This window comes from Zootoca vivipara, chromosome 16 (assembly GCF_965207765.1).
Source record: "Zootoca vivipara chromosome 16, rZooViv2.hap1.1, whole genome shotgun sequence".
Lineage (NCBI taxonomy): Eukaryota > Metazoa > Chordata > Lepidosauria > Squamata > Lacertidae > Zootoca > Zootoca vivipara.
Window position 1 is genome coordinate 16,390,670 of NC_142599.1, and position 25,024 is coordinate 16,415,693.

The 25,024-nt window shown below is 47.1% G+C and overlaps 1 protein-coding gene across 4 annotated transcripts in view; it reads right to left on the reverse strand.

The window, feature by feature from the left end:
* CABP1 (calcium binding protein 1) overlaps positions 1–19,833 on the reverse strand; it is a 37,752-nt gene extending 17,919 nt beyond the window's left edge. For 2 of the 4 annotated variants that reach the window (XM_060269447.2, XM_088659790.1), the window contains exon 1: positions 19,279–19,833. In XM_060269447.2, coding sequence (XP_060125430.2) covers positions 19,279–19,818 — 540 coding nt within the window. In that variant the 5' untranslated portion in view covers positions 19,819–19,833. Of the gene's footprint in view, positions 1–1,506; positions 2,014–19,278 lie in introns of those variants that run through there. The other 2 variants (XM_035098328.3, XM_035098329.3) reach the window with 2 other exon arrangements.
* Between the last annotated feature and the right edge of the window lie 5,191 nt (positions 19,834–25,024).

The following is a 25,024-nucleotide window of genomic DNA, read 5'->3' on the forward strand; positions in this document are numbered from 1 at the left end:
GTGATTACAGCAGAAAATCACAGGAAGATTCAATAAGAATGTAGGGGGGGGGGGAGAGAGAACCTTGAAACAACTGATCACGCAGCTAAAATCCAAACACTTCTCTATGTAGATGAAAACATGCACTGAAACCCTCAGCTGAGTTATAAACACAGAACTTAACAGCAGCATCAACAGCCAGTTAATATCAACTACTAAAAAGCATCAACAATGTGCTTAAATTAACATTATGGCTTTCCCCCAACAAATAATTCCAAAGGGTACAAACTATCCCAGAAAAGGCCCAGCAACTTACCCCCATGGATGGGGGAGACAGGACAATGTCTCATTGAAAAGGGGGTGTGAAGCAGCACATAGGAAAACGTGCACCCTAAACGATGCAAGATCCAGTCCATTTCATGCTTTAAAGGTCATTGTTGTTTACCATGGAAGTGATTCTTCAAGGGTAAATGAGGACTGGCACATAACTGCTGGGAGGGCTGACCTACATTAATGCAGAAGGTGGGGCTGAAGAAACAGTGGCTGGACCTACCCCCCCAACAGAAAACCGGGGAAGAACAGAGGGGGATTTGGGAAGGAAGTCACATCTTCCCCTGTCCCAGAGTGCAGTAACTGCTAGCAAAACCCTAAAATACAGTATTTGTTTCAACAGGGATGACAGATCACAGACCCTCATGAAAGCGCAGGGGACAACCTAGCCAGGATATGTGCTTGTGGCTCAAACAGCCTGAACACAAAATGCACCACAAACTAGACACCCTTTAGTTGTGTCCCTAATGGAGAATATTTGCACTCTGCACATCTATCCACAAAACTATGAGTGCACCTACACCTGTAGGAAGATGCTTCAGATGGTAGCTTTGTACAAAACATGTATGCTAGTATGTTTAGGTACAGAAAACGTAAACACACTTGTAATCAACCAACAAGGGGCACAACCAGTGCTTTCTTTCTTAAAAAAATGTTTAGGAGTACTCTCATTTTCCTACTAATATTGAAATACCGTCCCTCAATGAAGCCAAACTTAGATTCACAAAATGTTTAGGGGTATGCATCCCCCTGCGTCCCCCCAGAAAAAAAGCACTGGGCACAACAATCCTGAGAGGGTCTCCTGCACACTCCTCAAGGCAATTAATGGCACCTATACCAAGAAGAGCATCTCCTGATCATTTATATGCAGCTTGTGCTGGAGTGCTTCCTAGTGCCTCATGCCCCATGTTTTGCAAATATGTGCCCACAACTGCACATACCTCTGTGTCAACACGCAATTGCACATGGACGGGATCATGCTTTCATGCACACAAACACCCACAAGTGACTGTTCTCAGCCTCTGCGCCGCCCGACCAATGACCAACTTTAGGCGGGGAGTTTGGGAGACACACCTCCACCTGCTTCCCACCAACCCTCCCTACCTGTTTAAGCGACACCGAGTGTCCCAAAGATGCTGGGATGGCGACCCAAGCAGCGCACATCTAAACAGTGGGAGCGGGGGATGGGGGACGTACCTTTTTTGAGAGGTTTCTCAGTGGAGACTTCACACAGTTGCCCATAATATGCTGAAGCTGCCTTTCCGGGAGACAGGCTTAGAAAAGGAAGCGGGCAATTGGTTCCATGAAAGGCAGTCCTTGGGAGCAAAGGGAGAGAGGCGGCAGCAGTCAAATCTAGAGCTCCACTGGACACAAGTGGCAGGGTGCCTCTATTCCGAGAGCTCTCCCTCTTCTTCTTCTTCCCTTCCTTTACTCATTCATTTGCTTCCTTCCTTCTTTCCTTCCTTCCTTCCTTCCCTCCCTCCCTCCCTTTCTTTCTTTCTTTCTTTCTTTCTTTCTTTCTTTCTTTCTTTCTTTCTTTCTTTCTTTCTTTCTTTCTTTCTTTCTTTCTGCTTGTTAACTTTCTGCTCACTTCTTTGAAGAGATGAAGCAGGAAGGGAAGGGAAAGGAGGGGAGCAGCAGCAGAAAGGGAAGGAGGGAGGAACAGAAAGAAAGAGGAAGAGAAGGAGGAAGGGGGTGGATGGATATAATCTACATCAGATTAAAGTTCTGATCCCTCCCACCACTCAGGAGAGGAGGAGGAGGAGGAGGAGGAGGAGGAGGAGGAGGAGGAGGAGGAATCTGGTTTGACTCATTGGAGGGAGGATGAAGAGCAAAGAAGCCCCCACAAGAAGTCAGTTTCTACCTTTGCCCTCAGTGCTCAGAGACTGCCACAGTGCTCCATTCTATCCCCTCAAACACTGAGCATTTCGATGCCCAGAGAAGACAGCTGGGAGGAGCGCAATCCACTTAGAGGCGCTAAGAACGGCCTGAGCAAATTGAGTGCAAGAAAACAGATGAACAGAACACATCCACCACCAGTGCAGGGCTTCTTGAGAGGTTTGGCAAGACTCTCTCCTTGAGCAGGGCCTGCATCACACAGATACGGACAGGTGTGGAATGACCCTATCCTTCCAACATTTGGGGGATTCATTCCCCCCCCTCTCTCTCTCACACACACACACACTGTAAGGGGGACGGACAAAACCAACATTTCACACTAGGCTTTGAACAGTTTCACCAGCAGGTTAATCAACTTAATTTTTTTTGTTGATTAATTGGTAGTGGCTGAGGGTGATGTAAGCTAAGGGTTTGCATTTGGGGGCCATTTTTGGTGAAAGGGAATAGAATATGCCAGTATGAAGGATGCCCTTCCCCTCTAGTAATACACAGCAGCTTTTGCTTAAACAACATCAACATTTATCTCACAAATCCTCTAGTATTTGAAAACAGAGCCTATATGGGTGTTTAAGGAATGTGCAAATTGATGTGAATTTAATCAGTTCATGAATCTGCTGAAAAGCAGAGGATTACTCAACAAAATTAGACTTTCTATATTTGGGGACTCTTTCTGTATCACAGAAACCTACAAAGCTGCCTTATACCAAGTAAGAACACTGGGGTCCATTTTCTCTACACTGACTGGCAGCAGCTCTCCAGAGTTTCGAACAGGTGTCCTTCCCAGTCCTATCTGGAGACACCAGGGGCTGAACCAGGGACCTTCTGCATGCAGAACAGATGCTCTACCACTGAGTTATGGCTCTTCCCCTTGCTTTCTCCCAGCTTTGTACTTGAAACCGAGAGCCATCTGGAATTGACTCTGGAACCCTCTTCACTCAAAGCCTTGCATACACCATGAAGCCAGAACTAAGTGGCTGAATATTTATATAGGAGGCTGCCAAAAAAAGTTTGAGTCCAGTATTGCTTACCAAGTTCCTAGAGCCTGAGAACCTTGTATAAGAACACGAGAGGAGCCTGCCAGATCAGGCTAGTGGGCCATCTAATCCAGCATCCTGTTCTCACAGTGGCCAACTAGACACCTCAATGGGAAGCCTATAAGCAGGACCTGAGCTCACCAGCACTTTCCCCTCCTGTGGCAACCACTATTCGGAGGCATTTAGTGGCTCTCACAGTAGAGGTAGAACAATAGCCCCCATGGCTAGTAGCTATCAAGATGAATTTGTCTAACCCACTTTTAAAGCCATCCAAGTTTGTGGCTATCACTGCCTCCTCTTTAAGTAAATTCCACAACTGAACTATGCACTGTGTCAAGAAGTCCTTCCTCTTGCCTCTCCTACATCTCCCAACATTTGTAACTGGAGCTGCAGGCCACATGCCCTACGACGGAGCCACATCCACCCACACCATTTGCCGGCCTGAGATGGCGTTTCCTTTCCTACTTCATGTAAGTGGTTTCCTATCTTATCACAGCACCGATGAGAAAATGGGCCTGGGAGAAGAGAGAAGGGCAAAAGAGAAAGAGGGAGAGATAGCAGAGCCTCAGACCTCCAGGTCACATGAGTCCCTGAAGAAGGCAGATCTGGAATGGTCAGTGCCACAATGGCATCGCTGGCACGAGTGCTTCCTCTGAACTGGTGCCCATAAGGATGAGAGAAATGGATGGTGACTGACGGAAGCAGATGCTCAGATCCTGACTTGTAGAAATGTGTGCACAGAACATGAGCAGCAGCAAGGCATCTAGCCGTATGAGTCATTTTAAGCAGTGGCTGAGAATCTGAACTAATTACAAAGGGGTTTGCTCCGGGTCTCAGTTTGGCTACCTTCTCAGGTCTGGAGATCATGTAGCAGAAGAAACCTCTGTGTGTATCTTGTAACAGGCTTCCAGAAGCCAAAGTCAGCTGCTGCCGCCTCCGCCACACACTCTCTTCTGTAATAGTGTGCCTTTGATTATATTATTTCAGTTTTTCTACCTTATTTCCCCAAAGAGACTCATGGCAGCTAACAGACACTCGTAATAATAAACTAAACAAAACAAACATAACCCCTTAAAAATGTTTTTAAGCTCCACCTAGGCTTTAATTTTTTCCCCACTCATCATATTATACATAATAAAAACATACGGTAGATGCTTTAAAACAAAATCAGAAGCTTTTCAGAAGATAGCAATTGCTCCCTTTTAATTTATTTGCAGAAATCAGAAGCTTTACAGAAGAAAGCAGTTGCTTCCTTTTAATTTCTTTGCCAAAAAGAGGGGGGGGGGAATATGAGGACAAGATATGCACTGAGATGTCAACACATTGCAGCTCCAAGGCTCCTATTTTAGTTAACATTATCTCCAACCTGTTTAACAAATTGCAGCAGCACAAAAATAACACTGAACTGAACCAGAAAAAATGACACAATTAACTGAAAGTTTCTCAATGGCAATGGGGCCTGACAGACCTCACCTGGGAAAGCATTCCATAGGGTAGGAGCTGCAGCAGAAAAGGCTCTGCCCGTAGTTGACACCACCCTTGCCTGCTGAGGCATTTGGATCCGGGCCTCAGATGTCAATCAGAGGGTGCAAGGAAAAGGCAGTTCCTAAGGTACCCAGACCTCTAGCCTTCTGCACTTTCAAGGTTAAGACCAACACCTTAAGTTGAACCCAGTCAGCTAGTGCAAATTATGTAGAACCGGAGTGATAAAATCAAATTTCCAAGCCTCTACCAAGCAGGTGGCAAAGCCATGAGGCCAGTTGCACCTGTGGTGGCTGGCAGACACTGTTCAGCTTCCTGAGTCACCCGTAAACATAGGAAACTGCCTTCCACCAAATCATTGGTCAGTCTATCTCAGGACTGTCTGATCTGACTGGCTTCCCGGGGTTCATGCAGGCAGGTATTTCCCAGCCCTGATAACTGGAGAAACTGGGAATAAAACCTGGGCCCCTCTGCATGCATAACATGTGCTCTGCCAATGAGCCACACAGCCACCAGTGATTTCTGGTAGATTCAGTGCATCTTGGTAAGGTTGTGAATAAGCAATCGGAGAGGGAGGCAGTGCAGTCCAGGAGGACAAGAAGGCTTGGCAACTCTGCTTGGGAGGTCTATTAAGGACCAGTACCTCTGAGGATGCCAAATAGGGTTGCCAGACTCAATAGTGGACAGGACTTCTGTGCCTTTAATTGCCCTGCCCTCTTTTGAGCCTGGAAACTTTAAAGAGAAACCAGCAGACCCTTTGCTTGGAAATTAAACAAAGGGTCTGCTGGTTTCTCTTTAAGGTTTCCAGACTCAAAAGAGAGCAGGGCAATTAAAGGCACAGAAGTCCTGTCCACTATTGAGTCCTGCAACCCTAATGCCAAAAGGGACAACTGATGACTCTCTGCTAGTTTATTCTGTGACTTCAGTGCATCAGCCTGTGGCAGCCAGTACCCTGGTAGAGCAGAAGGCATGGAGTCCAACAGTAGATGGAGCCAGAGCCAATGGCAGGCAGAGGCAGAGTCAATGACTGGTGGAACCAGCTAAAGCCACATTCACACCATATATTTAAAGCACTATGATACCACGTTAGACAGGCATGACTTCCCCCCAAAAATTATTGGAGCTGTAATTCAGGGTGATGAGGGTTCTACAGAGATTGTTAAACCATTCTGGGAATTGTATCTCTGGGAGAAAAATAGGTGGACCCCCTAACAAATCCCAGCATCTTTAACAAACTACAGCTCTCATGGTCCTTTGGGGGAAGCCATGACTGTTTAAAGTTATATCATAGTGCTTGAAATGCATGGTGTGAATGTGGCCTAGCTCTAATTTTGTTCCCATCCTCTTCATTGCTGAATTCTTGAGGGGAAAGACGATAGGCAGGGCCACCCCCACCCCACCCCACCCCACCCCGGTTGTAAGAAAGAAGGCAGGCAGATGAGGGCTGGTTGAGGGTTGATGGACCTCATTCACTTTCCTGGAGAAGCCTCTATTAACTCCAGCAGACCAGTGGCTTGGTCCACCATGAACCCTTTGTAGAGATTTTCACCCCTCTCCCAGGATCAGCTGCAGGGGCACCAGGGCAGGGAAGGTGAATTCGAATTCATGAGTACATTTGCTACTATGGAATCCATATTTCATGGCTCACTAGAGGAAATTGCTGTCCTGCTTTGGGTTTTAATGCTCCCGTTGTTTTGCGTTTCCTCGCTCTGCTGATTTATTGCGACCCAGCAGCTGCTTCTTGGGCAGGGTCACTCCGTTCTTTCCAATCTTATCTGAGCTCTGCCTGGAGAATGTGACTCATTGGCCACCATTCCTTGCCTTCCGAGGTTGTCCCTTCGGTCCACTCCCCCTTATCAAATAATCTGAACATCTGGACTCCCTACGTCATGCCTCTGACAAAGTGGGCTCTGGTCCACAGAAAGCTGATGCCGTAATAAACTTGCTAGTCTTTAAAAGAAGCCTTTTGGGGAAGGGTCCCAGCTCAGTGGAAGAGCATCTTCTTTGCATGCAAAAGGTCTCAGGCTCCATCCCTCTGTCCTCTGCATCTCCAAGTAGGGTTGTGAAAGGGTGCTTGCTTGAAACCCTGGAGAGCTGATGCCAGCCAGTGTAGAACAGGGCTGAGGAACCTTTTTCAGCCCAAGGGCCACATTCACTCCTAGGTAACCTCCCAGGGGGCCACATGCCAGTGGTGGGTGGGGTCAGAGGCAAAAGTGGGTGGAGCAACTGATGCAAATTTTACCTTTGTACAGTAAGCTAGTTCTCTCTCTCTCTCTCTCTCTCTCTCTCTCTCTCTCTCTCACACACACACACACACACACACACAGCACCCCCCTTTTCTCCATCCAGGCAGACAAAAAAAAAACCAATTTATATGCTTTTACACTATTGTTCTAGTGGTTTTATACTGTATTTTTATTCTATGTTTATACTTTTTGTTTTGTGCTTTTTAAATATTAAGTGGTTTGTAAATGTTTTTAAATAAATAAATAGAGTTCAAGGAAACATTCCATCAGAGGACTTAGTAGGCTACCAAGCCCTGTGCCACAGCTGACCTCAAGAGGAAGGCTCATTGATCAGTGGTACAGTGTCTGCTTTGAATGCAGAAGGTCCCAGGTTCAATCCCCAGGTAGGGCTGGGAATGCCCCCTGCCAATCACTGTAGACAATCATGAGCTAGATCAGGCATCCCCAAACTACGGCCCTCCAGATGCTTTGGCCTACAACTCCCATGATCCCTAGCTAAGAGGACCTGAGGTCAGGGATGATGGGAACTGTAGTCCAAAACATCTGGGGGGCCGAAGTTTGGGGATGCCTGAGCTAGATGGACTAAAGATCCGACTCAGTATAAGGCAGATTCCTATAGCACAGCACCTGTTTTACATGAAGGCCTCCTGTTCAGTGCCCATTGGCTCTAGGTCGGGCTAGGAGACCTTGAAATCCTTGATTGGGCTAGGAGCCTGAAATCCTTTATCGCTGCTGCTAGTCGTTGTAGGCAATTTGAACTGGATGGAGTAAGCCAAACATCCCCAAACTTCGGCCCTCCAGATGTTTTGGACTACAATTCCCATCTTCCCTGACCACTGGTCCTGTTAGCTAGGGATCATGGGAGTTGTAGGCCAAAACATCTGGAGGGCCACAGTTTGGGGATGCCTGGAGTAAGCTTTTGACATTGTGTAAAGTTTATATGCCTATGACCCACTTCCATGTGTAGGAGACCTTATCTGTTTCTGCAGACATAAAAAGAGCTTTATGGATCCATCCAATGATCCATCTTGTTCAGGTATCCTGTTCTCTCACTGGCCAAGCAGATAAGCCAAAGGAAACTGTGCAAGCAGGACCTGGACACAAGATTCCCCTCCTCTCTTGTGGTTTCCAGCGACTGATATTCACAAACATTACTGCCTCCAACTGTGGATGCAGAGCATAGCCATTGTGGCTAGTAGCCACTGATAGCCTTGTTCACCATGAATTTGTCTAATCCTCTTTTAAGGCCACCTAAGTTGGTGGCCATCACTACCTCCTTTGTGAGCGAGTTCCATAGTTCAACTGTGGGCTGACCTCTGCACCATAGCAGGTGTGGAAATATCTCCAAGTCTGAGAAAGGCAGAATAGCTCCCTCCTCAGGTCAGGGGGACCAAGGGGGAAGCACTGAGGATCATCCTCTGAATGCAGCAGCCTTGTTTCATTGCCACTTGAATCTTTCCCAAAGCGGCCAAATCTGAGAGTCATGACAGAGGACAGACTTTTTCTTCTTCTCAATGTTACAGCAATGGCATAACAAAGATCCCCCACACTGCTGCTGCTGGGAAGTGCAATCTGGCCCCAAAGGCAGATTGAAGCACATTTGATTCTTTTGCAGAACACTGGAGCACTTTCTGCAAGGGTCTGGCGTCAGCAGCCAATAGCACTTCCAGTCCATCTGGAACAGGTGTTGATGTTATGACCAACAGGCTGGCTTCACATCATGCTGTGCATTTTTTTGTGTTTTTTAAAAGGTCCCTGGCTTCAAAGAGATTTTGGGGAGACACAAAGCAGTCTGCTCAAACCACACTGGAATTCCTCATTTGCAAAGGAATTAATCATTTACACACACATGGACACACACACATCCCCTTTTTCCAGAGACGTCAAGCGCTCTCTGCATCTGGCATTTTTATGAAGTTCTGTGAGCCTGATGAGGGATGTTGGAAATGTAGTGAGCAAAGTCATCTTCATAGGCATGGCTTTTACCATTTAACCATCTTTGACAATTATTGAGGCCACATCCTTGTTTAGATAGCAATTAAAACTTTTCTATTCCGCCAGGTCTATGCAGGCAATTACGGTATGAATACAAAGTTCAGTTCATAAGTTTATTGTTCTAGAGACAAAGGCCATGACAAACTTGTATTAAGCAATAGTATTAATAAAATAATTCAGAGCATACATGCAAAATATAAAAAAGACTTGGCTAAGTTTCTGAGCATTAAAACACAGTTTGCCTTGTGCATCTCTGACAGCTCCAATTCTAATACTATTTTGCCTTTTTAAAATGTAATTTGCCAACATCCATTGTCTAAGAGAAAGAAGTTACTAGAGCCACCAAGAAACTCAAATCCAGCTTGATGTCAAATTAAATCTCTGAATCACCACACCAATGTATAATTTTTTTAATCTAACTCCTTTTGCCATGGTTGTTTTGTTTTGCCTGCATTTTTGTATTGTTTTTTTGCAGCCAATGCATAGAGGGCCACTCTTGTGTTACAAAGCTGTTATTGTCACTCAAAAGAAATTTAACCATTTCTGCCGAGCTGTGCCTGCTTGCTTGTGTGCACAAAGGTTTCAGAAAGCAATCTCTGGGGTCTCTATTTAAGGCTAAAAGATAATGAGTGAAGTCTTCCACCTGCAGTTGACCACAAATACAAAGGCTGTCTGCTTATGGGACCTTGCTGTAGCAGCCACCCAAGAATGCAGTGGGCATCACTTGGAAACGCAGTGCAATAAAGACATTTCTTAAGGAAACTGGTCAGAGTTTGGTCATATAACAAGCTCTAAAATGCTCTCTTCTCAAAAGTGGATACCAAGAGGGAAATGTGGTGCTTCCAATTTAGTTGTAGGTCCCTTCTCGATTCTGCCAAGAAAAGCCAATTCCTTAATTGACACTTATTCAATGTCAAAGCGGAGCTCATTTCTAAAACACCTTGACAAGCTGCTTTCTAGAGTTGGTTATCACCGAATTCCATATAGCACAGCATAGGAAAACTCTCAATACGCATAGTAGCAATTTTTAAAATATACTTTAATGGAGCGCTGTCTGCTCTTGCCTTAATTGTTGGCCACCTAGATTATGTATAAAGAAGAGTTTCTGATATTTCTGATGGTAGAGTAACACACACACACACAGAGCACAGTTTCTGAAATTTTACTGGAGTTCAAATCAGAGCCCCAGACTGCAAACCTTAGAGCATTTGAGTAAGCACTTTCCTACCAAATATATTTAGGGCAGGTTCAATCAGCTGCCCTCCTTTATTGTAATAGAACTTCATCAATGCCCCACAGTTTTCTGTGCTTTGACTTTCACTGTCTCCATATGACACTTCCAAGAAAGGCTTTCACTAAAGTGTACACCCAGGTGTCTAAATGAGTACGTTTGTTCAATAGCTCGCTGATCTCAGCATCATTTATACCCATGACTATCTTTGCCAAAAATCATAATCTTGGTCTTAAGTAATTTATAGATAGGCTTTCCTGTTTACAGCATGTGCTAAACACTCCCCAAGAGATTTTTGAGGCCCAATCAAGAAAGAGAGAGGAGCACTAATTCATCTGCATACCTCAATAAGGAGATCTTTCTTTTCCTAATTACTGGAGAGGTGGAGTTTGCATTGGCTAAATATTACTGTATATTCCTGTGTATAAGACTACTTTTTAACCCAGGAAAATGTTCTCAAAAGTCAGGGGTTGTCTTATACGCCAGGTCGTATTTCTTATATGGCGAGTATATCCCAAACTCTATATTTTAACTGGAAAAGTTGGGGGTCGTCTTATACACCCAGTCGTCTTATACGCCGGAATATACGGCACACCAAATCATTGCTATAAAAGTTAAAAAGAGTGGGAGCCAGAATGCAACCTTGCATAATTCCTTATGACATTTCAAAAGCATCAGTCATACCACCATTTAAACTTCATTTTTGTACAGTATTGCTGTATAGTTTGTGGATGAATAGCAGAATTCTGCAGTCAATGTTAGCAATTCGAAATTTCTCCCAGTCTGTTTCAGTTAGTAGTCGAATGCAGCAGAAAACTCAATAAAGGCTACATAAGGATAATTCTTAATGTTCTTAGTACGTTTCCTTATGGTTAAGAGGAAAACATCGATCATTGATGCTGTGCCCTCCTCTGAATCCCACTTGTTCTTCACGAATAATGTTGTTATTTTGCAACTGGTCTGATCATTTTGAAGGAGGACCTGGGGAAGCTATACGCCGGCTCCCTCGGCCAATAATGCGAGATGAGCGCGCAACCCCAGAGTCGGTCAGGGGTCCCTTTACCTTTTTACCATGCCTATAGCTTTGAGGAGATGTCTAACAAGCTAATTAGCTGATAGTTTTCTGGATTCTTCCTATCTCCTTTCTTATAAATCAGGAAAATAATACTCAATTTCCATCCAGAGGGCATTTGGTCTGTGTTGTTTATGGTGGTAAATAAGCCAGCCAGGATAGACTTCCATGGTTCCATGTATTCTTTATAGAGCTCAGGTGGAAGAATATCTTCTCAAGGACCTTTATTTGAAATAATGGTCTTTATGTCTTTACAGGAGGCTCGTTGCCATACAGGTAGGTTTGAGAAATCCTTAAACACTGCTGGTACATATATTTGCCCAGATTGTCCACCAAATATGTTGGAGAAATATTTAACACCATCAAAGGCAGGAATTGAGGCTTCTTGTGATTATCTCACTTCATTTAAACTATGGACCACCAGTTCCCAGAATTTGTCTTCCTTCTTTTCCATTACTGCTAGTCCCAATTCCTGCCATCGGGTTTTTGTACATTCAGCTTCCTTAATTTTGAGCAGAGTCTTGTATTCCACATTTTCTGTGGAAGCCTCTGATGAATTCTTATGTGAATCCCTAATTGCTTTAGCCAGAACTTTCTTAGCTGCATTGCACTGACCATCAAACCAGCCAAGGCGTGTTGTCTCTGTGTTATTATTAATTGTATAAGCTATCAAATAGGGCCTGGGTTCTCTGATAATTTGTTGGAAGACATCCACAAGATTTGGAGATTTGCCCACAAAAAGTTGGCTCAAGTTTGTCAGTCTATTCATGCCCTGTATTTCTCGATGCATTCTTGCAGATTTGGTAGTTGGTATGTTTTCTATTAAAGGACTTAGGATCCCACTGATATTGGAAAGTAGTTGCTTTCTGTTTGTTCTAGCACTTCAAAAGTGTTCATGAAAGTAAATAATGAAGGAGAGAATATAATGTGATTGATAGCAATTCCAGCATGCTTGCTCAAATAAGTATATTGACCCTTAGATATGTCTAGAGGACTCCCGTAAAGAACATATAAATTATGTTGGAATACAAATTGCAACAGTGTGTGTGCATTATATTTCTTGTCCAAAGAACAATGTGAGGTTAGGGAAATATCTTCTGAGTCTAAGCGTAATAGTAGCAAGAGACCCCTCGGCAGTTGCTCCAATTGAGGCATTAAATTCTCCACAAAAAAGTACAAATGCTGTGGGGAATTTATGGCTGATCTGCTCCAGGAGGGATGTTCAATCTGACTAAATATTGGTGGTCAGTGACATACTATTGGCAGGGGGAAGGTAGATATTTATACAGAAAAGAAAAACTCCTAATTCAATTTTGATTTCTACTGACAAAAGATAGTTATTTTGAATTCTGAAATCTGCTATCAAAACTTCCCCTCCTAAATCAAGTGATAAAAAGTAGTCAGGCCCCCACTTCTTCAGCCCTTTTAAAATTACGATTAAGAATATAGCCTTCCATAATAATTAATTGGTGTATGTTTTAAACTTCACGGTTTTATGTTTTTAGTGCTGTAAACAGATTTCATATACAACCTTATCATATACAAATATATTTTATAAAGAAACAAATTTCTATAAAACAAAATCACCACAATAGCTGGCAATTCAGCTGACCACATGAAGTGACCCCTTTGGACCTTGGTGCTGGAAATCAATATATTTGTCAATTTTGGTGTCTCTAACGTGCTCATTTTTAAATCTTAGATTCAGTTCTCCACATATCCACATCAGCTTGAGATTTTTTTTTGATTTTTTTTTAAAGTTGCTCATGAAAATTCACCAATTTCTCCTAATATACACATGTTCAAAGTAGCTTCCCTGGATATAATGCATTTTTAAATGTAATTTCCCCTAATAGGGTTAGGGTTAGGGTGATGCCTCGCAAGACGAATGCCTCGCGCAACGAAAAGTTCGCAAGACGAAAGTGTTTTGCGATTTTTTTTTAGTGACTCGCAAGACGAATTTTTCTATGGCCGTGCTTCGCAAGACGAATTTTTTTGCATATTTTTTTGTTTTGGTTTGTTTTAAATCCTATTGGAAACCACGCTTCGCAAGATGAAATTTTATCAATACGAAACGACTCACGGAACGAATTAATTTCGTCTTGCAAGGCATCACGATATATGCAATTATAAGCATACTTTGTGCACATCACTTGGCTGGAGAACTTTACTGTGAAATGTGGAGAAGTGAAGGTTTTAATGGGTGGCTGTGTTTCGATTTGTGTATTATTTCAGAAAATGCAAACTAGGATCAAGCAAATGGCTCATCTAGTCCAGCATCTTGTTCTTATGGTGGCCAACCAGATGCCCCTATTCAAAAGCCCCCTAGCAGGACTCTTCGACAAGAGCACTCTCCCCTCCTGTGGATTCCAGCAACTGGTATTCAGAACATCACTGCCTAACCCTCCAAAGTGGGGCCTGTGACAGACATTTCCCAGTGGATTGCACCCCATCAGTCAGATTGGCCCATCTCCTGATACACCCCGGACCCAGCAGCTTCACTTTAGCTCCTGTGAGGGCCACTTCAGCTTGCTGTGCGCGTCTCTCATATCATAATGCCAGCATCTGGGTCCACCTCCACCAAGGCCCTTTGCTAATATTAAGCAATTATGCTCCACCACACCCACATCCTAACCTGTCATTAGCCTAATGCGACACTGCGGCTGGTGCTCAGGCACAATGACAGAGCATCTGTTTTCCCCCACACCTCCCCCTGGTATTGCTCCGCTGCAGAGAGAGAGCTGTGCCAGGACTGTCAGCTTGGTCAAGCATCTCAGAAAGCCCATTATTGAGACAACCACTGCAGCACTGATGTGATGCCTCACTCTGTCTCCTGTTGCCTGCACTGTGAGTCTCTTCTTTTCTCCTTGGGACGCCCTCTTCTCCAGCTCAGGGACACTTCCCCCTGCTCCGATAGCATGCTGTGTGTGAAGTCACCCCTCCAGCTTGGGGCGTTCCGCTCGATGGCTGTACATACTGTACTGTTGCAGAACTAACAGGAGGAGCTGGGCTCCCTCCTCTCCTCAGACGGGGAGAGGTACACTTTCAGGCTGTGGTGTATTTTGACGGTAAAAGTAGCAGGACTTTTCTGCAGAGCTTTTATAGAAAGGAAGAAACCGCCCCATTTTGCTCACTAAGAGTCATCTGCATGATCAGGGGCATAGCATCTGCTCTGCATACAGAAGACCCCCCAGGTTCAATCCTCGTGTAGGGCTAGGAGAGACGCCCTATCTGAAGGGCTGCTGGTCACTATAGGCCAAATGTTAGGAACCTGTAACCATCCAGATGTTGCTGGACTACAGATCATCCCTGACCAATCCCTGATGGATGGGTCCATAATTAAGACCATGTTCATCCACCAGTCTAGACTAGGGGTTCAAGGGTGAGGGTGCGGCTTGCTATTGTCCATATAACCACCAGCTCCTTTGCCAGAAAACTTCTTGATCTTGGACTTAGAGGGTCTTAGAGAAACCGCTCCTGGTTCTATTGATTGCCCTGTTGCCCAGCAGCATCCCTGATTGGACTGTCTGAGGCAGTCTCTGGGGTATTGATGGATTTCAGGATGATCGTCCTGAGTGACCTCAATATCCATGTGGAGGGAATCAGAGTTACAGTGGTTCCAATCCTAACTCCAGGACCAAATCAAGAAAGTAGCATTAGGTAAGTGCTTCTCAGCCCCTGGGTAGTTACATTAATGGGGTGCCGCAGAGCACTATCTTATCTCCAATGCTATTTAATATCTATATGAAGCCACTGGGAGTGGTCATTAGGAGTGTTGGGGCAAGGTGCCATTTTTGCGCATGCACGCTGAAACCCGGAAGTAACCCGTTCCGATACTTCCGGGTTCGGTGTGGAGCACAACCCGAAGCGGCTGTAACCAGAGGTATGGCTGTATTTCAGTCTAGTGAAACAAAATGAAACAAAAAAGCTATGCTGACTGGAACTGATGGGAGTCTAGCAATACCTAGAGGGCCACTGGTTCCCCACCTCTGATGTAGATCAAGTACTCAGTTCTTGATAAAAGGCAGCTTCCTATCTTCCTACAAGACTGATGCAGGGAGGGGGACCAGTTTGCCAGCTGGTATGGTTTCTCTCCTTGACATAACACATGTAATAAGTGGAGACTGGTATTCTGCAATCCTGATCATTAAGGTGCCCCCTGAGGTGCTCAGTACTCCTCTCCACAGACTCCTCCAGGCAACCATTTCACATTTCCATAACTCTGTGTATGGGGGAAGTGCATGTGGATGGTCAGTTAACCACCCTACTCGCTCCAGTTCTGCTGTCATGACCTGCGGGTCCCTCCTGTGTTAGGGTTGCTAGGGGGTTGCCCAGAAGGCTTGAGCCCTGGGTGTTTTCTGCTGGGCCCCAGATCTCCTTCCCCTCTGTTTAAAAAAAACTTAATTCTGGTGTTTTTTTTTAACTTTGCTTGGTGATAAACATAAGGAGGATAAGGCTCCAAAATGGCTATAATCCTTGATGGTTATGTTCTGCCCTCACTGTCAGAGGCAGCAATGCTTCTGAATACCAGTTGCTGGAAACCACAGGAGGAGAGAGGGCTGTTGCTTAGGTTCCCCTCCTGGGCTTTCCTTTGGGGGCATCTGGTTGGCCACTGATAGAACAGGATGCTGGACTAGATTAGGGGCAGACTTTGGTAATCTTTCATAATATGGTGCCCTGTGCGAGGCCAACATTTGGTGCCCCCAAATGGATCTTCTCAATTTTGAATCTCTTTGGCTCAGTGCCCTGTGCGGGAGAACAGCTCACACAACCCTAAATCCGGCACTGAGTAGATGGGCCACTGGCCTGATCCAGCATACTCTTCTGATGGTCTTATGCTCTTGGGAAGTCCACAAGTAAGGTCTGAACAGCCTCCCCAATTGCTTGCCTCCTGCATCTCATCACTAAAACCCTACCTAGATATGCCAGGGATTAAACCTGGGATGTTCTGCATGCACAGCAGATGCTCTACCATCAAGCTACAGGTCCCCCTAGCTTGTCTGCCTTTCCACCAAATGGTACTCCCAAGAACACACTTCAAGGAGAGCACATAGATTGGGAAAACTGCTGCTGCAGACATTACTGCACACACATGCAATCTAATGTATGAAGCGCTTCCCCAAAGAAGGCACACAGAGCTTTAGATGCACTTACTCTGCATCTCCCTGGAGATACCACCAGCTCCTAGTCTGTCATCTCCTCGCCCCAGCCACCAGATGCATGAGAAATGCAGGTTGGGCTTGTGATACAATGCATCATTGGAGAGCCAAATCCCTCTCTCCTTGCCTTTCCAAAATCCTCACTTTGGTTTCATGGACTACTTGTGCTAGGACAGTGTGTTGTCTGGGGCTGGTGGGAGCTGTAGTCCAAAATGTCTGAAGAGCACCGAGTCAGGACTGGTTGGTTAAAAGTTACACACTGTAGTTACACACCGTGTAGCCCCACCAAGATTGAGATAGGTTGGCAGAGGTTGTATGCAGCCTGAGCAGAACAGTTTGGGGGGGGGGGTGTTAATGCTTCTCTCTCTCCCCAGAGGGGAGCCAATGGTGGTATACTGGTTACATTGTTGAACTAGGACCTGGAAGACCAGGGTTCAGATGCAGCCAGCAAACTCCCAGGGTGACCTTGGGCTAGTCACCATCTCTCAGCCTAACCTAACTCATGGAGTTGTTGTGAGGATATGTGGGGAGGAAGAGATCCCTTGAGCTCCTTGGAGAAAACATGGGATGTAAATGTGATAGATAAATAAACAGTAAAATAAATTTTCTTCCTTATTGCGAAGGAAAGAAATTAACTCCTCCTTCCACCTGCTCTTTTTCAGAGTTTTCAGGAAATTTATTTGGACCTGCCTTTGCCATCCGAAGGACCTCCGGATGTTTCAGATTACAACTCCCAGATGTGCTGGCTGGGGCTGATGGAGGTTGTAATCCAAAACATCTGAAGAGCAGCCGGTTGGTGAAGAGCTTGTAGAATACTTCTGGGAGGGAGCATCTTATGGGGTGGTCTTTCTGCCCCTTCCTGCTCCATCCCTACAGATAGGCTGCAGAAAGGGACAGGTTAGAGACAATCCCTCTCTCTTTAGCCTCCCCATCATATAGGGAGGATTCATTCCCAGCAGGAACACTTGGAAGCCATCAGCTTGACACAACAGCATCAAGAGCCAGCCTAACCTACATCACAGGGTTGTTGGGAGGAGAAAATGGAGAGGAGGAGAACCGTGTATGTCACCTTGACCTCCTTGAAAGAAATCTAACCATAAATAAATCAAACAATAAATAAATAAACCATTCTACGCATCCTGCCCAGTTCAAAATCCTGACTGTCTGAAGATTTCAGACCTGGATAAAAAGGACTTTTTTAAAAATGCTCATGCAGAGACAGCTGTTATAAACCTAATGTTTTGCGAGTGGTGGTACAGCATTGGACCCAGAGCACAACTTAGCAACTGAAGCAAACACTACAAGGTATCTCTCACTCCCTGTCCCGCTCTCTCCACCATGTCTAATTCTGGTGCTCTTTTATTTGGCTGACGCATCAAAATAAAAATTCATTTTTTAAAAGGGTCAGTTAAATGGCTGGAATTGGCATTTGTCACTCCCGTAAACTTAAATGTCAAACCTTTCTGGGTGGAAAGATACAGGGGCCACCTGCAGGGAGAAGATTATCAGCACTATTAAAAGGTGGCAGAGAATGAGATAGAGATGGAAGTTGCTGAGGTTCTCTTGCTCAAGCATCCCCTGTTCATTTCAATGGGACTTGTGCAGGAGACCTTCCTGTTGAACTGGGCCTCCTCTTACTTTGCCAATGGGGCATCCTCCAGATGTTTAGGACTACAACTCTCATCAGTATGTCCATAATTGGTTGGGGCTCATGGGAGTTGTCATCCAAAACATCTGAAGAGCACCAGGTTGGCGCAGCATTGCATAGCTTGTGGTCATGCATAGGTGTCATCCTATGCCACTGGCACCCAACCCAGACTTGGTCCTGAGACAGTTTTCACAAGTGGCACACCCGGAAAAAGAAGCAAGGGAGGTTTTCTCACCTTCAAGGTGCATCTATGTGAAAATGGTCACCAGTGGACATGAACGGAGCAGTGTTAAAATCAAATCCAATATTTGAAGGTCAGCTACAGGAGCTCAAAAGACAAATAAAGGGATAGGTAACCCATCCTTAGGTTTGCTTAAAGTGTCTATTGCATTTTTTTTATTAAAAAAACGTATTATTTTTACTTTCACTAATTCACCGTCTTTGCACTTACAGTCTCTCTCCAACCTTCAGCCCGCCCCAGCAAAACACAGGATTGAAGCATGAGCGATGTCTCTCCTCTCACTAAGAAAGACAGGTTCACTTGGCCCCAAAGCTTCGGGCCCGATATACCCAACACACAGGGGTGCGCTCAGGCACAATTCGCACACATACACACACCAAAAAGCTGAGCACGACCCCTTCCCGCTTGCTGCATTCTCTTTTGCTCTTCACCAGCTTCTTTTCTACGGGGATTGCTTTAGGTGGCTTGTTGGTCCCTACCAATGTCTCCCTGACCCACTTCCTTTCCCTGACGACTCCTGAGAACTAGCTGCTTAGCCCTGCCTCACTTTACCGGTGCTCTCTCGCGCGCAAACCTTTGACCCGGCGGTTGCCTTGCATCACTTTACCGGTGCTCTCGCGCACGCACACTTCTGACCCGGCGGTTGCTTCCTCCTAAGAACCTGGGGAAAGGTGCACAGGGAGGATGCCAGGAGAATTCGGAGTGGGGGCTTTACAGGGAGGAGGAAGAGAAGCAGCTCCAACGACGGTTTTCGCCCCCTCTCACCCCTTTACTTCCCTCCCAGCATAGCTCCGCTGTAGTTTCCTGCCAGGCAGCCCTGAAGCAGCGCATTTCCAGCCAGAAGTTTCCGAGCTCTCTCCTCCCCAACCCCGCATCCCGTCCCAGAAGGAAGGGCAGGAAAGAGAGGAGTGGCAAGGAGGGGGCAGGCAGCGGTGTTAGAGGAGGGACGAAGGGCCCCTTACCTGGCCAAAGACGGAGCTGAGGATGGGGTGGAGTTGGTGGAAGAGTGGGTCGACTTCCGCGCCGGGTTTGGAGGCGGCTGAGCTCTTGCTGCTGCTGCCACCACCGCTGCCGCCGGAGGTGCCTTTGGGGGACGCTCCGTCGGGCAGCTGGAGGGACTCTCGGCTGGCTCGTTTGCCGCCCAAGTCCTGCCCCCGCCCCGCCGTCGCTACCCCGTCGCTCTCCGCCTCCTGGCTGGCACTCCGAGCGGAGCCGCGCGCCCGGCCGCTCCCGCGTCTCCGCGGAGCCGCCTCCGCCTCGTCGGGCTCCCCCAGGCGATTCTGCTGCTGCTGGTGCCTCCTCAAGCTGCCGTTGGAGGAGACTGTGGCGCCGGCTCCTGGGTGGCACAGGGGCCTCCTGGCGCTCGGCTCGGGGCTGCCTTCCGTGCGGCCCCCAGAGCTGCGCGGCTGCGGCTCGCTGGGCGCCCGCCTGCCGCTCCCGCCGCCGCCCGTCCGCAGTAAGGACGTCTTGGACTCGCTCTTGCGCACCGAGGAGGAACTCATGGTCGGTGCCGCCGCCGCTCAGCGGACCAGCATCTCTTAAGCCGCCAGGAGGAGGAGGAAGCCGGGAGGGAGGGGGTAGAGAGGAGGAGGAGGAGATGGGGGGGACGCGTCTTTATATCTTCTCCCCCCCCCTCCCCACCGCCCCACGCCTGGGGAAGCTCCTGAGCTGGAGGCGACTGCCGCCGCCGCACTTCAGCACCACAGCCCTCGGACAGTGCCAGGAGCAGCAGCAGTAATAGCAGAGGCACCGCCAGGCACAACCGCTGCCGCAAGTGAAGCGCCTGCAAAGCTGCCGCCGCCGCACTTCAGCACCACCGCCCGCGGACAGCGCCAGCAGCAGCAGCAGTGAATGGAGAGAAGAGGCTATGCCAGGAAGAGCCGCAGGTGAAGCTGCTCGCCCCGCAGAGCCGCCGCCGCAGTAGCCGCAGCCTCCCTCCCTCCCTCTGACCGCCGCATCGGCTCCCCGAACCCCGCGGGAGCCCCGGCAGTGGGTGGGAAGCGCCGCGAAGGCGCAGCGCTGGCCTTGGGAAGGAAGGAGGCGAGGAGGGAGGGAGGAAGGCGACCCTCACTTCCCAAACAGGAGTAGTGCGGAGGGTGGGGAGAACCTTCGCAAAAATATGCACCAAAGCTTCCCCCCCCCCACTCCCCGCTTTAGCAGACACCGGATCCCCTCCCTCCTCCCCCCTCTCCTCGCTCCCTCCCTCACCTGTGGAGTCAGCCAACTTTCAACGCCAGGCTCAACCTGGACCAGAGCATGAACTCGTAGATGGGGAATGAAGAGAGAGAGGCACTTTGGAAAGCTCCAGCAGAGGAGGAGGAGAAGGAGGAGGAGAATGGCAGCAGCAACAGCGCCCTGATGGGGGGGTGGACTGTCGCTTGCCACAGCCAGATTTAAAGGGTCCCAAGAATGGCACCCTTGTCACAAGACCACTCTATTGCCCTCAGAGTGATAACGAAGTACTCTTGGCATCCACAGGGGTGAGGTGTATCCTGATGCCTGCCTGTCCTGCTTCCCTATGGTCAACTCAGGAAACAGAATGTGGATGTCACAGAAGGCATCAGGGTGGGAGGCCTCAGAGCCCTAGGTCAAAACTGAGTGGGACATCGTCAGGCACAAGTCCCACTGGTGTGACTGCCACCCTGTTCTGTGAGCAACCCCCACATTCAGTCTGAAGAGGGGCTGCACTGACATTCATTTATAACAGTCATCATGGAGCTCAAGGTGAGGCACAGGAGCTTTTGCCAACCTGCCCCCCCCATGGGAGTTGTAGTCCAAAACAGCTAGAGGGGAACGGATTGGCAAGTACAGGTTTTCAAGTCCAGTCCTAGCCTGGAAATAGCTGAGAACCTCCTGGTGACTGATTAGGACAGCCTAGACAACCAGTGGTGATCTGAGCCAGCAACAAAATCAGGCAGAGCAACAGACATGGCTGTTATCTTTGCACACTTGGCCACACTCCAGTCAAGCAAGTCAAAAGTTCCTAACATCCCTCCCCTCCACAAACATCTCTCCATCCTCCAACTGGTTATGCAACCCCCTGAGCTCTGGGCCCTATTCAAAGTGTTCACATTAGTGCTTTATGCTCTAAATAACTTTGGCAACAAATATCTGAGACTGCCTCCTTCCGGAGAAATTGTCTTAGAAGTTAAGATCAACAGAGGAGGCCTTCTTGGTAGTTCAACCATCCTCAGAAGTTAAGAGGGTGTTGGCCTGGGAGAGGACATTCTCTGTGGCAGCCCCTAAGTTGTAAAACTCCCTTCTCCCCACAAAGGTGCATCTGGCACCTTCACTTTACGGCTTTTTGGGGATGCTGAAGAGGCACCTCTTTACTCTAGCCTTTGACTCCTGAGAGGTGTGTTTTCAGGACAGCCTCTGTTTCTCTGCCTGTAACTTCTTTTACTTAATCTAAATTCTTCAAATTATTGTAAACTGCCCTGGGATCTTAGAATGAAGGGTGGGTGGTAAATGAAATTAATAGTAAAAATAATTAACCACAATCATGCAAGCAGGAGGCATTATTGCACTTCATGGAGGCCACATCTCCATCAAGGAAAGGCATTCTGGGAGGGTGCAGAACAGGGACAATGATGGATGTAACCTAGGGAGAGGGGATGTGGTTTGGAGGGAATCCTGAGAGCCAGCTAGAGGAGACTGGAGGGTCATATTTGGCCCATGGGCTGGATGTTCTCCACCCTTCCTGTAGCTATCCTGCAACAGCGTCTACTTGTAAATTCATTAGGTCAGGTGGTTTGGCTCAGATCCATTGTGAAGCCCAAGATGCCTGCCTGGGAACATCTCATCAAGTTCTCAAGTTCTGTAGTGTAATCAATCTTGGGTTAACTATCCCTCAGGGGGTTGGGGAAAGGGTATTAACATGTAATTGGATTCTCTTGTGCAAAAGTAAATGAATAAACTGTCCAGGTAGATACCCAATATCAGCAGCCAAAGGTCACACCCTTTTCCACCCTTGTCATTCTCATGTACCTTATTGACAAACATCCAGGCAGATAATCTCTCCCTGGTGGAGTTAACTTCCCTGCCAGCTATTTTTATGTCAGGGGAACCATCTGAGACTCAAATTGAGTGTAGGTCCTTTGGACCTCCTTTCCAGGCTGATGCCCGGACTTCAGAAACACAGACTGCCTCTGAAGAGAGAGGTTCCATTTTGCTGTTGAAGTTATCATCAAAGCTGGTGGCTATTCCCACATCTTACATGGTAGGTGCGGTCCAGTGATATAACATAGTCTGGCCTCCCCTAACCTGGGGCCCTCCATAGGTTTTAAACTACAATTCCCATCAGCCCCACCATCATAGATCCATGCAGGCTGGGGCTGATGGGAGTTGTCGTCCAAGGTACATGGAGGACACCAAGTTGGGGAAGGCTGATGCAGTCAATGCCAAGCTAGATCTAGCAATGTTTCAGATTCCAAGTAGTAATTGCTTCAAGGAAGCTTTACTTTCCAGCTGGAAACCTCATCAGGGTAGAAAGCAGTTGTCTTATTAATAGAGAGGAAATCACTGAGGCAGAAATAGGAACGAGACATTGGCTTTGGAAAACCCTCTGGGGATCAATACAGCAAAAAGCTCCACTGGCAGCAGATGGGCAACACTCCTACCCAGGAGGAAGGCTACATCAAGGAGGCTTTGGTAGATTAACCAACCCACTGATACTTTACCACAGGGCTGGGACACCTGCTACCCTGCACATGTTGCTGAACTCCTCCTGTGACCCTGGCTATTGGTCATATTGGCTGGGCCAATGGCATGCAAAGCACATGCTCTGCCACTAGAACATCAAGTCCATAGAATCATAGAACCATAGAGCTGGAAAGGACCACAAGGGTCTAACCATAGGGACCATCTAGTCCAACCCCCTGCAATGCAGGAATCTTTTTGTTAAACATGGGGCTCGGACCCACAATTCTGAGATTAAGAATCTCATGCTCTACTAACTGAGCTATCACGATGGACAATCAGATGCCTCTTCTGGGAAGACTACAAACAGGATCTGAGCACAACAGCAACCCTAGCTTCCTGTGATCTCCAGCAACTGATATTCAGAAGTGTTTTTGCCTCTGACCATGGAGGCAGAGCACAACCATCAGTTTGGGAACAGCTGCTGTGTTCTATTATACTCCAGGTTATGACCACAGCCTCTTTGACAGCACTAGGCCCAGGTCCAGCCCAGGCACAAGGAATGTCCCCTGCAATGACTTCAATGGGAGGGATTCTAATGGGCCTGCTGTAACCTGGTCCAAAACAGGTCATAAATGGGAGTCAAACTTCCCATGTTGGCACATTTACTTTTTATGTTCTCAGCTTCTCTCCTCCTGAAGACCTTGCTTAATTCAGATCAGCACATAACAGGAGAAGGACATTATACTTTTGGAATGCAAAAGAGCTGGCTGGCTGGCTGGATTGAACAAGCCCAAGGAACAAGCCCAAGGAGGGAAAGAAACTAACACTGCTAAACTGCTCTCTGCAAGAACCGCCTCTCCAGAGGGAGTATGGATTATTTGCCATCTGGCTGGACAGAATTGTCAAGACACTTAATATCTTACATAATACGCTTATTCGCTGCTTGCTTCCCAAGGTGGAACAAACATTTCATTAAGTAACGTCATACAAAGTCAGAGGCAAGACCTACCCTTGATGCCGCTAAGGTGGGGTTGCAAGTCATGGCATCCTGATGCTAGTGCAGCAAAACAGGACAAGACATCATTGGTACAGCAACTTAGGACAGCATTACATCACTCACACAAAGGGCAATGTAAAGAGGGGCTGTAGAGCATCTGCTTTGTATGCAGAAAGTTCCCAGATTTAATCCCTGGCATCTCCAGGTAGGGCTGGGAGAGACCCCTGTCTGAAATCCTGGAAAGCTGCTGCCAGTCAGTGTGTCAAATACTCAGCTACATGGAGCAATGACATGCCGTGTTTTGAGGCAGTTTCCAATATTCCTGTGTAGTGCAAGATTGTGGCAGGGGCTGTTCTACGGGCTGGAAATTTCTCAGCTTCAATATGGTTCATATTCAGATAGTACCTTCCCTACCTGGCTAATTAACACAGGGTAAAATCTCCACCACAAACCTCATTGAATTGAATGGGACTTGAATGAAAGCAGAAGAGTGCAGTAGGCATTTACTTCAATGCAGCGAATTTCCAGTGCAATTTGGCCCATGTTAATTACCCAGAGGCAGGATGGGCCGTTTGAATTTTCCACCTCATCTGGGCACCAAAATATCCTGAGTGCAGATTCCAGGGAAGGACCATTTCCCACTCTACATCATTTCACCTTGATTTGTGCACATGACCTCTTTTTCATCTGAACTGCAAAAAAGTCAAACCTTTTGACTTAATGAACCAGTGAGAAAACCGATGGTGGGGGGGGAAAAGAATAGAATCACAGCAGAGTTGGAAGGGACCCCAAAGGTCGTCTAATCCAAGCCCCCTGCAATGCAGGAATTACAGTTAAATCTGCCTTTGTGTTGTCTGCAACGGTGGCATTCAGCTGCTGCTGGGAGAGAGGAAAACAAGCTCAGTGGCAGAGCGTCCCCAGCCTAAAACACTGGAGTGCTGCTGTCCATAGCTGCCAAGTTATCCCTTTTTTAAAGGGATTTTCCCTTATGCTGAATAGGCTTCCTCGCGAGAAAAGGAAAAACTTGGCAGCTATGCTGCTGTCAGTCAGTGTAGACCAACTGAACTAGA